The 17,990-nt window shown below is 40.0% G+C and overlaps 1 protein-coding gene across 1 annotated transcript; it reads right to left on the bottom strand.

Annotated features, from left to right (window-relative positions):
* Window positions 1-7,610: 7,610 nt before the first annotated feature.
* Window positions 7,611-17,610, bottom strand: KBTBD8 (kelch repeat and BTB domain containing 8). Its single transcript, XM_010718701.4, has 4 exons — window positions 17,512-17,610; window positions 15,452-15,662; window positions 13,838-14,952; window positions 7,611-11,212 (listed from the first exon to the last, which is right to left on the bottom strand). Exons 1-4 carry the CDS (start codon window positions 17,525-17,527, stop codon window positions 10,749-10,751), a joined length of 1,806 nt encoding a protein of 601 aa, XP_010717003.1. The 5' UTR covers window positions 17,528-17,610; the 3' UTR covers window positions 7,611-10,748.
* Between the last annotated feature and the right edge of the window lie 380 nt (window positions 17,611-17,990).

The raw sequence follows: 17,990 nt of genomic DNA, 5'->3' as shown, positions 1-17,990 counted from the left end.
CACTGGAAGATGAAAGCGTGGAGGAAGAAGTCCTTGGCTAATTGCCCTTCAAATTCCCTTGCTTGTCTGCTTCCTCACTTGTAAGCACTCTTTAAAAGGTCCAAGTGCTGCTGCACTCTTCACATGGATACTCTGAGGGCCACTGGCAAATGCACACTTAACTGCTCAGCTCTCTTCTAGCATGAAATAAATCCCCTAAGGCCTGTCCAAAGCAGGTGAGCAAAACTTAGACGTAACTAGAGGACACATTAGCCCCAAACGCTAATATTTACCAAATCCAGTCCTGAGGAACTACCTGGTTTGTGAGCTGTTGGGTTTGCTTAGGTTTCATTGGTCTATCAAATTAAGATCAACTAGGAAGCTTCAAAAATTAACAACGAATAAATAACTAATAATGCCCCATTACTCTATGACACCATGCCAGAATTTCAGTAGCAAAGACAACAACATCTGCAAAGTTTCTCCTATTCTGACATGAGGTAATCAAGCAATCGGATAGAAATTGGTGGAACATTATTTTTTCCATTACAGAGATGCAGAATACATGGAAGAACTTACTCTGACACAGAATCTATTTTTTCCTATTATTGAAGTTTTTCCAAGGGAACAAAAAATACTGTGCAGACTTTTCAAAGGAATTTTAATGACATTACCCAGGATAGAATTTTAGGAGATCAGTCTTCAGGAGTAATAGTGGTGATGTTGGAATGGTCATCCACTGACAAGAAATTTAAGAGGTTTTATTACTTATCAAATACACGTTTCATTGCCCTGTTACTTCCACTTACATTTACGCTTCCCAATTTAAGCCATTCAAATATTGTCGAGCACATCAAGCTTCCAAAAAAACATTGACATATCCTAGAGGCTCTGACATTAGGCAAAATCAAATTAAAGGGTGAGCATAGGAAGGACACATTCCTTATTTATTATCATAACTGATATTCATAGTTTACCAAAGTTCAGGCTATGCAAAAATTCTCAGGCCCCTTTTTTTGGATGTCTTTAGAAAAGGTTGAGCCTGAACTTCAAATATATTTTCAGGGATTAACAAGAAAGGTTATTTTTTATTACAACCAATTTGTTCTAGTTGTAAAACCGTGACTAATTGCATACCACCTTTAACGTCCAAATGCTGTGAATATATTTGTTCATTTCATTTCATTTTCTGTTTAATGGGAGATTTATTGAGAAGACATTTGAATAAAGTCAGATGGTGGTATAAGCTTCGATGTCCAGCTTTTTGACATCAAGTCTAACTTTCACATAATGCTGAAAACTAGAGAGGAACTGAAGGTAAGTGAAAATGTGGTGTATGCTAAAAATATATTAAAAAAAAAAACTTGTGAATTTTATATATTTTTTTGTGGTAAAACAAGGCTTCCAGAGGCTAAGTTGGAAGAAGTACAGCTTTAATGATTGCTTGAACAAGGCTTAATAGCTTCAGAATTAAGTCAGCAATGTGACGCTCATACATCCTCCCCTTATTTCTCCTGTGGCAGCCCATTGGTTTCTGGGGAATATCAAAACTAAGGACAGTGCAGGACTTCTCCCTCACTTGGTATTTCCCACTCCATTGCACCCACCACCATTCCTTTTAGTTACATCTCTGTCACCTTAACGTTTCCCTACACCATTCCCCATCTGTTACAGGTTTGTTCTGTATTTCCATTTAGCAACACAGCAGCTCCTTCTATAATATCCATTTAAAGGAAATCTTTTACATTTTGATTCTCCTTTCTCAATAACTGTTCTCTAAACTGTCGATGCCATCTGGGAAGCCCTTCTTTCATACACCAATGCTTATTTACCTCCAGGACCACTCGTGGTTTTTCCCCCTCAATATCATTCAAGTCCTCCCACGCTAATGAAGTGGAATCACAGACCTGCAGTTGTCCAGGTCACATTTAAAAGAAGGGGAATTCCATATTTTTTTGCCATTCTTCAGTCTGTGTGTGGAATTTAATTTGTCACCTCTTGCAGATCATCCCTTCTCACCTCATCATCAAGGGATTTTATCCTTGCTTTATTCAAAGAGTACAGAATCTTCCCCTCACCTCCCCCACCTTTTTCTAACTTTTAGTGTAGCAAAGGAAAATTCTGAGATTTGCCACTACAGAACCACAATATAACTCAAATTCACTGTAGGGGCCCTCATTTCATTTTTATTTCCTTTTGTGGTTCTATATGTCTGGACTTCCCATTTTTCCATCTACCATTCCCCATAGGTTTCCTGCTTTAATACTATTACATCTGAATCTTCTTTATCCACTATTCCTCCCTTCTATTTAGAAAACTGGCTGAGATACAATAAAAAACTCCCAGTGAAAGAAATTCCAGGTTTCTTGCACAATCCTAAAGCCACTAAGGCCTTAATCCAGACAACATTGCTAGTGAGACGCCTTGATTTATCGAACTTTTCCCTTTTAGAACCAGATGCACAATCTCAGTCCTCCATTTCTGTAAGCCAAATCAGCTTCAGAATATTCTTGGACTGTAAAATTATTATTATTATTATTATATAAAGTGAGAGCACCATGACAAATCAAACCCAAGCCCAACGTGACTTCACCTGGCGGCCCAGGGGCTCCCTGAGGCCAAGCTCCCCTCTCGACAGCTCTTCCTTCAGCAGATACAGATACCCCTCAGGCTCCCCTTCCTTTGGGGTTCCAGCTGTGGGTTTCCCTGGCAGCGACCCGCTCAGCTTTTTAAGCCAAATGCTGAACTCTTCCCCCGCCCCAGGTTTAGCTCAGATCAAAGGTTGAGATCAGAGGCTCTATCCTCGAATCCAAGACTTGTCTGTAATTCACAGCACCCTCTGCTCACATCCAGCACTAGCAGCATCCCACATCAACTAATCCTTCACACACAGTGATGGCTCTTAGCCCACCAGGGACAAGTTCAGGGCAAACTCCCCATTTGCAGCATTTTGAGCCCTGGCTTCACCCAGACCTCTGTGGATGTTAATAAATTATTTGTTAGAGATTTTCCTTCCTCCCACTCCCCCAGTACATATTAACTTATTCTTTCTTTAGGACAAGTTTCTTCAGGCTCTGCTCCCGCTCTCCTCTAGGCAATCTGCACAGAGCACACCCCTCTTTTGCCAGTCTTGCTCTGGCAATCTTAACCTTCTGGCAGAAATTCCCTTCCATGACCCCCAGGGCACCTAAAATCCTGCGTCAGACTTATTTTTGATCATTCGAGAACAAACGAAGGGATTCATAGGCCACAGTGACCCTTAACAGGGGGCTAAATTTCACCCTGGAGAGATGGGAGGGGATATGGAAAGTTCCTGAATGTGTTGCCAGTATCTGAGCAGTGGAATTGGACGAGGGAAAGAGGAACGTCCACAATGCGAGCACGCACCGTGCAGAGGTTTACATAACCCAATTTCAGCAGGAATGTTTCCGTAAGACTTACACTGCAAATCCCCATTTGGGGGATTTAAAACATTCCCCCGCCAGGTTTATAATCCAAGCACTGCAACATGCTACTTAAGCACACAAGAAAAACAGGAAAAATCTGACCATAGGCAAGCCTGTGTAATATTCTCAACCAATCTGAGTGGAAAAGCCAACAGAAAGTAAACAAAGAGAAAAGTGATTCACCCAATCTGACTCTGCAAGTCAGCATCTGCTGGAGCCCCTGCTTCCTGCCTCGCAGCCACATGCACCATCCGTGTTGCTCAGGATTGCCCAGCAAAACTGCTTCCCTATAAGGGCACACAAAACTGTGCTATAGCTCTCTGCTAGCATTAATAAGAGAGGCTTCTACCATTTAGTCATTTATTACCTTTCTTAAAAGGTTTTACAACATTCTCCACAAGAAATACAAGCAGATCTGATGCTTTTCTGTGTTCCAGAAGGAATAAACAACACTGTCATCCTGCTATGAGGATTTGTTACAGACTGATCCAGATGCACGTGGTCCTCTGTTCTACCATTAGAAGCTGCCAGTTAAAGAGACTTCAATCACACCAGCCCGAGTTCACAAGAGTACTTTCTTTCAGCATCAGAACTTCAGGAACAAAGTTATCGTAAAAATTAATGGCATTACAAATGGCGAAAATCCTTTTGACTTTTTAGAACAGAGTAGCTTCTACAGTTCTGGACCTTTCTTCCATCTGTATCAAACCATGAGTTTGCCTACGTCAGATTATATTCTCCCTTTTCACCCCAGTACTTAATCACATTCTAAGGTTCAATCTGATGGAAAAGAACATATTGGTCACAGTAGGTAATCAAGTTATTCCACAAGATCCAGAAGTAGAGGTCTGTATCCACTTGTACTGAAACCTTCCAGTTTCACATCACATTGACCATGTGTCAAGGGTTGTTACGTATCCACAGTGATAAATTCATTTCCATTCATTTCCAAGAAAGTGTCCCATGCTATGTTGCAGCATTGTAATTGCATCTCAAGGCTGGTTGAATGACAAGGGCTTTACCATCCAAATCATTCTCTATTAATAACTGCATTTGAGTCTTCCAAGCAATTACATTACAACATTGGGAACTTGTTATCGTCATAACTGCCCTTTGTAAACCACATTTAATATGCAATTTCTAACAGCCCATTTGACAAACACCACCCGCTCTCATTTGTGGGATACCCGAGGAAGTGGGCTCTGAACATGGACATTCTTTTTAAGAAAATAGCAAGTGTCTGAACTGCAAAGATTTTCTGCTGGTAGTTACTGGACTGTGAGTATTAGCACGCTCTCCAGACACAACAGCAACTCAAAGTATTCAAACTGCTTCTCAAAATGAGTTTTGGTCAGTTGTCTGAGCAGTTGAGATAGATAAGAATAGCAGCAACTCTCATGCTTCATTACCCTATGAAAAGCTGAAATTTGAATGATTGGTTAGATAGTTCTTTTATCATTTGCTCTCCATGCATTAGTTTTTTTTAAATGCAAAACATAGTAGATAAAGTATTTCTTTTGATGAAATAAGAAAAACACAAAGGAAAATTATATTTGTTCTGCAAATTAAGTGTTTCACTTTTATTTATTGGTTGTGGAAGAAAGCTAATTTGACATTCACTAAATATTCCTGCCCATGAACTATTTCTCAAAGTGTTAGAGGAAACTTGTAACTGAAGGGATATGATCTAAATCAAACTAAAAGTGCATATACAAAATTTACCTGCAAGAATTTTTATGCAACTGATTCATTACGCACCCCAGTTTTAGTAATGAATCTGCAATCAAGGTGATTAGAGATGATCAAGTGCTATTCATTCAGCATCAAAAGAGAATCAAAACAGATTAAGCAGGCCATTTACACTTCTTGCATTCAGACTGCCCCTCATCAGCTTCTGTGCCAGAAACAGAGCTACAGATCACATGCAGGGCTAAAGCAATGGAATACAGAAAGCATTCAAGTGAGTTTATTTGGTACTATTTTCGTTGATGTTTTACAGATATGTTATCATTGCTGGTACTCAGTGACACTTCAAGATCTAAATAAGCACATACCGTCTTCTAACAGGTCAGACTCCACGCTTCAGAGTCAGTAAGCGAATCTGTCAGGGCACACAGCCTCCTCTGCCATTCCCTGCTGTGGGGCCAGGCTAAGTGAGAAGGAGCAGCAGTGAGCCATCTGTGCAGAACTGCCTGCTGCAGCACAGCCAAGCATTCTCCAAGTGAGGATTTGAAGCCTTATTTCATGGCAAAATGCACGTGGGGTTTAGTACCACTGCTCAATCACTCCCACTGTTTCCTACTATACACATCTCATCTTCTAAGGTGGTACCAGGTTTAACGTATGGGATTGCAGGCTTTTAAAGGAGTAATAGGGCATATGTGAAATGAGGTGGCTAAAGAGGACTGAGGTCCCATTGTTACCTCAGGAGAAGGGAAAGCTGACAATATAGCCCTGTGCTTCAGAAAATCCACTATGGAAAACTGCACTGTAAACAGTTTGTTGCTTTCCTGCTCTTGAAATATGTTAAACAGCACCCCAATGACCTAAAGTTACCTAAAGTTAATAGATACCTTCCTCTTATTTCCATTATGATTTATGTAAAGTTCAGAAACAAGTAGATCAGTAGCAAGGCTCATGTGACCTTAACCAGATGTTAAGAAACAGAATTCAAGCTCTGTTTAGCTTAACTCATCCCCTTTGCATAGGCAGAGAGGACGACGTGTTGCCAAGAGATAAGGAAGAGGCAACGCCTGGGTGTGTATTTCTCTGTATATTGCCTGCACGAGTGCCCTACTGCCAGATATGACCGTGAGCAGTGTACATTAATGTGCTTCTAGGGGGTGAACTGACGGCTTAGGGGCAACGAAGAACCGGTGGGTGGATTGCCATGGAATAAACCTGATAGATTATTTAAGAAATGCCCGTTTGGTTTATTAGGGTGTAAACATTCCTCCAGTAGATACTTTCAAAATAACATGCCTCTTCCCAGCCATTACAAACTAAAAGTGCCTTCCAGATATGACTTTTATGAGTTGGCTGAAAGTTTGCAGACATCTCCATAAACGTTTTATAAACCAGGTATCAGCTACTACTTGCTCACAGACATGTTTTTGAAGTAGCCCTGAACACAGCATAAGAAGCATTCAGATTTATCTGAAGAGCGAGGCACTCACCAAGGCTTCTGCTACAACTGCTCAGTTGTTTCCTTTTCTGGCTGGTTGAGAATGAGTTTTCCTGCAAGTCCCTGAAGTTTTGGGCAGAAGAGAGGTGCTCCAACCAAAGAAGATAGCAGACAGGAAAATTGAGGATAAGATGCTTTCACTGTTCAGGTATTGGCTAACTACAACTGTGAATTTCATCAGTTATAGAACTCTCAGTCACCATTTAATTAGCAAATTCCAGAGGAAGCTGAAAGTATAGCCAAATCTAGTTAGGCATGTCTGTGTCCAGGCAGAGTCCTTGGATGGAAAAGCAAGCAAAGAGCACATACAGTTGAGCATGCACTGCTGATTTATTCAGCTCACTTAAAAAAATAAAAAAATAAAAAAAAAGTAAAACAGCAAGCCCATCTCCTCCATGCTGGCTCTATCACTTTTTGTGCTAGTTCAAGAGGAAAATTTGATTTTTAACTGAAATTGGTCTTTAGTCTGACAAAAGGAAGTGTACTGTTCTAAACTGCAATCAGGAGCAATCATTTCAAACTCACCCAGGATGATTTAGGATCATTGTGCAACATTCTTCAGAAGGGTGCGTGCTGCACCAAGTAGCTCACAGCCTGAACGTCAGCATGGTGCCTGTGCACAGGGAAGTAACTTCTCTACTCAGCAAGGACAGTGGGAAATTCATTAAGTGATATTTTGGGGTTTGTCAATATACAGACTCCTTGACATCTCAGCAGAAGTATAAGCTGCAGGTCCCCACCTTCAAAGAGCAAAGGGGCAAAATATTGGCACCTGTACAAGCAAATGGGAAGTTAGCCACAAAGAATGAGACAAAGAACAAAGCAACTTCCACCCCAAGCAGTGGTCTGGAGCTGCCTTAGAGATGTGGCATTACAGGAGCTGAGCCACAATAAATAGGAAAAAAAAAAATTAACAACTGTGAAGATGATATCAGAGGGTCAATTTTCAGAAGCCACCAAAACTTATGCAATACATTTATCACAAAACCAGTTGCCCTCAATTGTATTTCAACAATAGGTTTATTTTAAGAAACATAACATGACATTAAGTAAAAATGCAAAATTGTGCAATTATGGCAAAATGTTTAAAAATCCACACATTTGCCCTCATAGGACTACAGTACTTCTTACTAACATACCTGAGCACTGAATGTTGGGTGCCATTTCTAAACAGCTTTACAAACAGGGAGCTCATCAATTTCTTGTAGAACATACAAACACTGCATGTTTGGTGCACCAGAATTGCTTTTAGATATCCTAAATTTTACTGAAAGAATCAAGCAGAAATTACAAAACACTTCCTTCTAAAGTAATTAGTAATTTTGGAAAAGATTTACCCCTCTGTAAATCCTTACAAGAAATTAATTTCATAAAAGGGAACAAATGAATGCAGAAAAAATGGGGAGAAAACATACAGGTTACTGTTTAAATATTAGCAGTACCTTTGGTGCAATTATTTTTTCCTGTGCTGTGCAAGGTTACTTAAGCTCGACTCCAAAGAAAAAACTTTACCAGGAATCTGACTTTCAGCAAAATGTAGAAGCATTTAAGAATTGGCAAAGTCTCACAGCTATATTACCATCTCAACAAACTCCTCATGCAAAAGATTCCGTATATTCTACTCCCACAGCAAGTTCCAGGGTTTAGCTTTGAAACACATTACAGGCTTGGATCACACCCTCAGTTTGAATGGTTAAACAGAATGGAGATCTTCGTACTTTAGTGCAGATAAACAAAATTAACAAACCTACTGCAGAATTAACCACAGCATATTGTACTTCTATACATCACATGACCAGTCAATCGCTAACTCAATTCTATTTCATAGTTTCAAGTAATATATTGAAATTTTTTCTACTAAATAAATATAGAAGATTGTCAAAAAGCAGCAAGAAGTCTCGTAAATATTCAACCAAGCTTAAAAAAAAAAAAAGGAAAGTTATATAACACTTTGCAAAAGAATGGTTTTACACACAAATGCAACACTGTTAGGGAGGGTGCTTCAGAAAGCTTGCAGCTAGAGGCCTACAGCAGCGCAAAGAGAGCCAAGGACTAAGGATAACTTTGAAAATGAAATTAGTTGTACTAAAAAGAAAGCTCTTATTCTTGGCTATGGATATATATAAAACAGTATCCAGAAGAAAACTAAACAAAGAAACAACACGCCTCAACACTGTTGTAAAATGCAGTCTTAGCAAGCATCAGTTTTACTTCAGAAAAAAAATCCAGCGCTTGCATCTGAAAGAAGCAGTTTGGTAAATCTCTGGAAGATGAGGTATGTAATGCAAAGAGGCTTTTTTTTTTTTTTTCCTTTTCATTTCACAGTTTTGTTTTTGTCTTTTTAACGTTTTGTGCAAGAATTGAGAAATAGATCCAGGCCGGTATCTGTAAATCAGAAAGATTTCATTTGGGAACATAAAGACCACATGGCGAGTGAACATTATCCAAATCCTCAGCCATGCCAGAGGGATAAACATTAGTGAGGTCACTATTTGGCTTACTGAAATATCAGCTGTTAAGCCAGATAACAGTAAGAACTTAGAGCCAGTGATGGCCACTGCCATTTCAAGTTAGCTGGTTTATTCCTTCAGTAGATTTGAGAAATAGGAAAGAGTAAGATAGCACACACCTGTCGCTCTGGAAAAACTAGACCTGCAGCAAACCAAACGTGGCAAGTTACAGCTGCTAAGGTTTTTAGGATTCCTCTTTTTCCTTTCATGTTGAGTTTCCACTATTGAAGTAGAGGCTGAACTTGGAAATTTTTTTACTTCTGGAAAAGTAAGCTACATGTTTAATACATAGAGAAAAGTTGCAATACATTGGATTCCTATTCTAGATTAGCATCTAATATTATTTAAGCCATGGACACTTGTTATCAATTTTGCTTTAATACACTGAATAACGAAGACAGCTCAGTAGTGCAAAATTTTCACATTATAGATCAGAATGAAACAAAGTATTTGAGGGCTCAATCACAGGGAAAAAAATATAACTTGTCAAGTTAAGCCACACATTTTAAAGTTACTGGAGCACATGCTAACACTGCACACAGCACTGTACTTTAGTGGAGACAAAATGAACACTCCACAAAAAAGTCAATATTAAGGCCATATCCTGTCACCATCCTGTGCAAGAATATCACTACAGTAAAAATGTTATGTTAGAAAAGACAATATAATGACAGAACAGGGCCTGGAAACAGACACTCAATGAAAACTAACAGGCTGTCTTAAACAGCAGCGTAACGTTAGCCCATTTCAGACAAACAAGTATTAAAAATGTACTAGCACCATCAACTTTTGGATTAAAGCCCTTTATGGGATGAAAAAAAAAGTTTTTAAGCAGTGTTATAAATGTTTATACAGCACTACACCTAAACGGCAATAAATAGGTGTTGGGATTTGTTTTCCATATCTTTTAAGCTCAAATTTCAACAAAAAATCCATGGACAAGAAGTGGTACAGCAATCTGAACAGGCCTCCTTCCAGGCAAAGGTACTCCATGTTCCAATTCTGACTTGAGTTTGTCCTCCCAAACTGTAGTGCACAAAAACACAAAACATCTTTGCAGACTTCAAAAACAGTACAAAAAAAGAGATCATTATGAATCAGGATCTATCATTCCTCTATGCAATTTTAATTTCAAATGAAAAAAAGCCAAAAAACCAAACAACTTAGTGATATTGCCTCAGATTTTACCCGTATTTAAAAAAAAAAAAAAAAAGAAAAAATGAAAAGTCACTCCAAAACAGCTTGGACACCCTTAGCTATTAATGCTAGATCTTCTTTCACTGTAGTGCATAGTTATCCTGACTCTTCCATTTAACTTGCTCTTATCACAAATACACTCTTCGAATATGACATGATTAAGTGTTTACCAGAAAAAAAAATGCTGATAATTGCACTTCGCAACCTCCTTCTCATTTCCCAGGAAAATATCAGTAAATATGAAACTGAACCAGTAATACCCTTCACCGACTGCAACCTTTAAAGAGCACCCATCCCCACATACAAAAAAAATAAACACAACCTGTCCGTTTCAGCTTACAATAAATACTGACAATTTCTTTGTTTTAAGACGTTTTCTCTAGCATCGGATCACCACTGAAATCACTAAGGCCTGTTACTGAAAAAAGAAAATTAAATAACTTTCTGAAGACACTGTGGATACAACTTAGCAACTACACATTCAAAATGCCGGCCTAGATCCCAGAGCCTATCTGGAGTCTCGTATACTTTTTGCCATTGGTCAGTGACCTCATCATACTGATAGAGCGAATTCTTCCTGCTGGTTCTGAAAACGTGTTCTTCAACAGTGACTTGAGTAGCTCTGACAAACAGGTGGAGTTTGTTTTTGAGGAGTACAAGTTTTATGTATGGATTAATGGATTGATCACAAGGGAAGTCTTTTTTTCGAGTCCACTTATTTTGTTCAATGTCATAGGCCTCTACGGTAAACATACGTTGATGGTTTCCACAGGTTCCAGCTATGTAGTAGATGGAGTCATTGTACACAGTTGCCAAGCCTTGGATTCTAGGCACAGTCATTGGGGTCAAAAATCCCCAATAATCCTTCTGAGGATCATAGCAGAGAAAAAATTCCCCTGAAAAGAGAGGAAAAATAAAACATAACTTATGCTTTATTTCCATAACAGCAATTCTGCAGCCATTAAGTTTACAGTTATATTCTTCCATGTATTAATGTCTATAAATTCTTAAAAGCCCTGATCCTAGAACAAAAATCCAACATTGTCTGCTCTCTTCAAAACTCATAGAAATACTAGCAGCAAAAGCTACTTTGGGTTTCTATCCTAGCTGAAGAAAACCGAATTTGAAGTATACCACAAACACTGTGGTGGAATGCATATTTCCCACCTATACTTTACTACTTTTAAACCATGCTTAAGAACTTGGGATAAAGCCTGTCAAGATTCCAGCCTTCAAGCATCCACAGTATTTGTTCTGTTCTCTGGTATCTTCATAAAGTGTAACCTACAGACAAAATCTCAGAATTCAGTATGTGAAAGTTGTTAAATCTGAGCAAATAACGCGCCTTGCACTACAGACTCTGAAGCTGTTTGTATCACTTGGCTGGGTTATACAGGTTGATTGGGTTTCAAAGGATGCCAGGTGAATACTTGCATGAAGCTGTGATTCATCATTAGTTTTGTGACTGGACTATAAAGCACTTCCTCTGTTGACTGCACAGGGCAGCTTATGCAGACTGTAGATAGAAGTTCAGATGATTGAAAGCTCATGCTCTGCAAACTTGGTAAGAAGAACGTGGATAAAGATTACCTTGTCTTTTATGAAGCTCTGGGAACAAAGGGCTACAGTTCATCAAATATTAGAACAACTCGACTTCATGTGTATTTTACCTGGATATTTTAAAGAATTTTAACTAGGCTGCACTCTAACCAAGCTCTTCAAATGTGACAAAGAATACAGACATAATACAATAAAAAGAATGGAATGTAACTTAAGACATTAAGTCCTACAGGTAATGCATTTTCTGATTATTCACTTTTGTTCCACAGTGTAATCTCCTGTGACTGATGCCTGCAACCAAGCTGGCATTTTAGGACTCATTAATCCTTACTGACTGCTTCAAACTTATGAGTTTTCTCTATAAAAATTATTAATAGTTAACTTATTATAGACTATTACAGTGCAATTCAGTCAAGGTTTTCACCTATCACACAAATAGGAAAGTTACTCATTTTCTGCAACACAGATTATTTAATTTGCTGGTTAGTGCAATGACGTGGTTTATTTATGCAAGCATTGAGTTGTCATTAAAACCACTGAAGCACAGAACTATTGCAACTAAGATCTGTAAACAAGATGCATTCTTATTCTATAAGTCGTAATATCTCTATAAAAATTATCTACTTTGTAGTGGTTCCAAGAAACATTTAAAGGATGAACAAATATTCTAGGTTAAAGATTCCTCAGTGTTCCTCTTCAATGATCTAAAGCAGATGTCTGACCCAACAGACTGAGAAAACTAGCATTAGTAATAACTATTTAGAGCCACAACCAGGATCAGATGCAATATGGATATGATGAAAGAACAAAACCATCTATAAGTCATGTGGAAGTCCTCCAACCTTGCTGAGTGGCAGGAGTGCAATGTCAAGAAATCAGCTTGACTTCTGATAAATTACAGTGAGTTTACAGATCTAGAACCCAAGTTCTGAAAGTGTTTGCACAGGAATGGACCTTAGCAAAACAAAACTAAGATACTCCCCTGTTCAATCTTTCTTTCCACTTGGGAGTCTTACTACAACCTCATATACAGCCTCAGCACTTTTAAGCTTAGAGTGCTACGGGGCTCAAGGACATACAAAATTACGCATTTCATGTAAGCTACACGAATAAAGTTAGAAAGGGAAGAATAAATGATTTCATCCATTCCCATATCATATTTTAGGACTCTGAAAAGGATTGCTAATTACCAGTCTAAAAGAACTGCAAACATCTTTTTTGTCACACCAATTTCACGTGCATGTATACCTCAGCAATACATCATTAAAGACATGCTTGTTTTAATCCTTATTGATTATTCTGATGTACCTCTCAAATATGGATATAAGCACTGCTGGTACTAGAACTGTGCTTAAAGCATTAAGTTAGGCATCAAAATACAATAAGCTTGATCACTTATTGGAAGATGGGATGGAAAGACCACACTGTAATTCCCAACCAAATAAAACAAGCTAGTTAGAAGAAGATAAAGCACCTTCCTTAGTTAGCTGAAAAGCATACTAACAACAAAAAGCAGGGTGGGACAGAGGGAAGGCCTACCATGGCTAATTCATTTTTTACAACTCACAAGGGACTCCAGGAATTTTCACAGGTTCAGCTAAATAAAATGCAAAGCACTTTTTCATGACAGTAGCTGTTCTTCAACATTAGTGCATTTGACCCAAATAAAGATGTAATACAGAATTTTCACCGTACAATTTAATACTGAATTGTTAGCAGAAAAGGCGGTTGTGGCAGAATTTGATACAACTCAGTGACACGTACCCAGGGCCCAAAAACTCAAGCAGTAACTTCATTCTTCCTCGCTCACTGCCCTCCCCAACTTTTCTCCCATTCTACTGTCCTGGGCATTCTTTAGATGTCCCTGAAACTTGGGCTTTCTAAGGTGCTTTTAAGAGACAGTTGGCTTGAACAACCCCCACTTCCAGTAAAACACCATAAAGCCAGTCAAACCACCTTACCCTGTAAAACATAGATGTTATCCTTATATTCCACAGCACTATGAAACTCCATTGCTACCGGCATTGGACAGACAGCCGTCCAACAGTTCTCTCTGCTGTCATAACACTCCACAGACTTGAGAGAGTTTCGCCCATCTCCTTCATAAACACGACCACCTATTGCATACAGTTTACCACAGCAATGAACCAATTTGCAGCCTATTCTGGCTCGCAACAAAGGAGCTTTCGGAATCCACCTATTGCCAGAGTGATCGTACATCCAGAAATCACTCTCTGCTCTGTGATCAATGGAGACCTCACTGCTGCTTGGTCTGTAACCACCCGCAATATAAATATCATTATCAGGAGATACAAGAATTCCAACCTCCCTCAAGTCATTTGGTGGCTTGCATAGTTTAAACACTCTCCCTGTGACCGAATCTAAACAAGGCACTGTTTGCTTCTTTCCTGAGTGTTTGTGGGCAGCATCAAAGCATATGATCATTTCAGAAGCAGTCATTCCAAGCCGTTGTGTATAGCCATTGGCACTATGTTGTCCCTTTTGTACACAGCTTTTGGCCATAGCCTGTGCAAACATGGGAGGGATTTTCTCTAAAAACGTCTCTTCCAATAGAGGCATACGGATGCATTTGGCAAATATTTCTGGAAGGTGCACTTCTCTCTTATTTTGTTCATGCTCAAACCACCTTATAATGCTGTCATAAACATGTTCTTCTTTGTCTACATTTAAGTCATCACTGTCGAGTATACTTATGAGCTGGTCTTTTCTCAACTGAAGAAACTCTTGCTCTTTGGTGACACTCAGAAACTTTTTACGAATGTAGTCTTGTGATCTGTCTTTGAGTTCCTGATGACCATAGTGATCAGCAAAGATAAACACCCCAATGGAGTTCTGTGGGTCCAAGTGACTGATCATGTATTTAGCACACTGGTCTTGTATGGAAGGGATCTGGAAGATACTAGCTGCAGTGAACAAAGCTTGAACGTTGGCCTCTGTCAGCATTACTCTGGAGGTATATGCATAGTTCAACACTAAATGCATTGACTCTGCTTCAACACCAACTATACGAACTTCTTTCTGGGTACTCTCTGTAAGGCCGCTAGTGAACATAGATCTACAAAAGAAAAATATTTAGCAGTTTATTTGCAATTACCTTCTAACTACAGATCTAAGAAATTATGCCATACAGCTAACCCCAACACCTCTGCCCTTCTATGAGCACAAACACATTTAACAGTGATGTTACACTGTTCTGCTTGGGAACCTAAACTTCAGATCAGTCCCAGACTTAACAAGTCAAAAATGGCAACTTGGAATTACTTCCTTAATTATCCCACTAATTCCATATAAAAATTCAACCATTTTAAAGGCAAAGCTCTTGACATATCCAAGTCATCGCACTCAACTTTCAACATGTTATTCATATGCATATGCCAGCATGACAGAATACTTAACTTTAACTATACTGTTACTGTAAAAAGGTACTTACTAGGTACACCGTAACATCAATAGTTACATGGAATATTAGTAAAAGGTGTGCTTTTTTTGATCATTTAATGAAAATAATTTATAATTCCCCTTTTATTCACCCCTAGAACAACAGACCACTGTACCTGAAGTAAGGACTGATTGCAGCAAGAACATTTCTATGACAGGAGAATGTTTTCCCATGATCCACTTCCACTACAATATCTGTCAGTTGTCCTTCATCATACATGGTTTTAAGTTGTTGAAGAATACTGCAAGCATGGAAGGGGTCCATTCCACTGCTGACTGTGTTTGAAGAAGGAATTCCATTCACTGTTTGTGAAAACTTACTTGGTTCTACAAAGCAAAATTGAAATCATTTAAAACAGAAAAAAAGAGAAAGCATACATGTGCAGAAAAAATATTTCATGCAAGTTAATACTCCATATGGCCTTACTGTCATCATCCATTAGTAGCAAGTCTAACATTCCCAAGGGTGAGTAAATATATAAGGATATATGGGAGTGGGTTGAGTTTGTTTGCTTGAACTTTTTTTTTTTGTCTTTTTTTTTTTTCCTCCTTCCCTAGTTTACTAACTTTAAGAAAAATACAGAGTATTTACATGAACGTCCTACTAGATATCTCTTGGGAGGTGTGTTGGAGGGAAGGAGGTATCACAATGTTTACTGACTTCTGAAGTGGGAAGAACAAAGAATGCAGAAGAGTAGGACTAGCCCACAACCTAAATCACCATTTCACAAGTCTGTATGCATGCACTTAACTTCACACTGAAACAGGAACCAGCTACTGACTTCCACAAATGATGACTAACAGAGTAAGAGAATGAAGAAACAGCCTTACAGTAAATAAGCAACAAACCTAGTAGATGAATTCACATAAACCTGTATATATGGTTACATGTTTTTATTTACCAATGAAATGCAATTACCATTTAAGACCACCCAGGTATGAAAGTACTTGCATATCATTGTGAAAACATGCGAATAGAACACACTCCGAAGTAACATGTGATATGCTTAACGAAGTAAATCCCAAAGTGAAAATTGAGCAATACCTCAAGCACAAAAATCTGTTTTGTAATAGCAACAAGATTTTTACGCAACAACAACAAAGGAGAACTCAAAAGAAAAACATTAGGTGGTAAAAGCTGCAAATCAGGTGATGCCGCTGACTGCAACTGAGAACCTTCAATAAATTTAGGGCAACACAAAGGGGAAGAAAGGACAGTGAACAGCAACGACTGGGAGATAGAAATTTTAACACATGGTAACACATAGGAGCTACAGTTTCTCTTACTCAGACACAGTTTTGAGCACTCTCAATTAGATCAGTGGGGATCTGCAGGTCAGGCACGCATTTTCCTGGTAGGTTTAAGGCCAAATATTGTCAGTGCCTCTTCAAACTACTGTTCAAAGTCCTCAAAACACCCTTTTTTTCCCCCCAAATAAGTTAGTGTATTTAAGGACAAAATCTACAGCAGGGGGATTGATTGCAGTAACTAAACATCAACATTCAAAAAACTAACCAGTCACAGTGAAAGTGGGGAACTCAGACCTTTTTCAGAAATAGTGTTAGTGATAAAGTTCCAAGGAAATAATACCTGGTACACGGATGCCAAGGTTTCCTACCTGGCCAAACCTTAATGTATAGTAACACAGCGATACAGTTGCCACTGCAGCAGTTTCAGTTACATTCTAACACTGAAAAGGTTCAAAATAGCCCCTCCCTGACCCTGCCAGTCACCCAGGCAATGAGCACATGAGATCTAGGCAGCTTCCAGCACTGATGGAATCAACCAGGAACGCTCTCATCCACGTATACGTTGTGCTGTTAAACCCTTAACACCGTGCACCTCGCGGATCTCACGCAGCCACTCTCGCTCACCACCTCCGTCTCCCTGTCACAACAAGCACCTTTTTCTTCTACTAATATTCTTCCCACTCACACCCCCGTTCTTCCCAACACCCCCCAGGACTCCCCACGCTCACTCTGGACACTTCCACACCACACTCCTCTCCAGATCAGCCCCCCATCCCTCCCAGCCTCTCCCACTGAGACCCGCTTAAACCCCACTCCCCCAAACCCACATTCCCCCACTCCGCACCCCAACCCCGCGGGCCTTACGGGGCCCACCAGCTCCATCCCCACATCCCATGCCCCGGCAACCTTCCCCCGCCGCACCGACCTCCTAACGCTGCCATTCTCGGGGCCCCAGCTCCGGCAGCGGGAGAGGGGGGGGAGGGGGGAGGGCGGCCCGAGAGGAAACGTCACCTGCGCCGCTTCCTCCGCGCCGCTTCCTCTTCGCTCGCTCCCACAGAAGCCAACCCCTGCTCCCCGCACCATCCAACAAGAAGCGCACTGATTGGCAGAACGCCACTGAGGCCTGCCGGGTAATGTAGTGCTGGCGGCGGAAGGAGCACGGCTGCGGCCGCGCGGGGAATGCTGGGAGTTGTAGTCCTCAGAAAGTGGAGGGGGGTGGCCCAGGCTCTGTTCGTCGCGTAGCAACGAGGAGGCGGGAACTGAAGGGCGGAGCGGCCATTTTGGGGCCCTTAGGCAGGGTCGTGGGGATGGAGCGCCCAGGAGGGAGTTCGCTCCTCTTTGGACAATGCACAGAAATGGCCCTTCTGTATAATAGTGCCCCCAGTCCCTGCGGTGTCAGGCGTT

The sequence above is a fragment of the Meleagris gallopavo genome, chromosome 14 (assembly GCF_905368555.1).
Source record: "Meleagris gallopavo chromosome 14, MGAL_WU_HG_1.1, whole genome shotgun sequence".
In the NCBI taxonomy this organism is placed as follows: Eukaryota; Metazoa; Chordata; class Aves; order Galliformes; family Phasianidae; genus Meleagris; species Meleagris gallopavo.
Note: the sequence above shows the minus strand (reverse complement) of the source record. Positions and strands in the feature narration are given on the sequence as shown.

What these genes read in the sequence shown, in the direction of transcription:
- KBTBD8 (XM_010718701.4), bottom strand. An exon ending in GCAATCAGTCCTTACTTCAG is followed by an intron (nt 14,953 to 15,451) that starts GTACAGTGGTCT and finishes TTTCTTTTGTAG; the next exon opens with ATCTATGTTCACTAGCGGCC. An exon ending in TAACATCTATGTTTTACAGG is followed by an intron (nt 11,213 to 13,837) that starts GTAAGGTGGTTT and finishes CTCTCTTTTCAG; the next exon opens with GGGAATTTTTTCTCTGCTAT.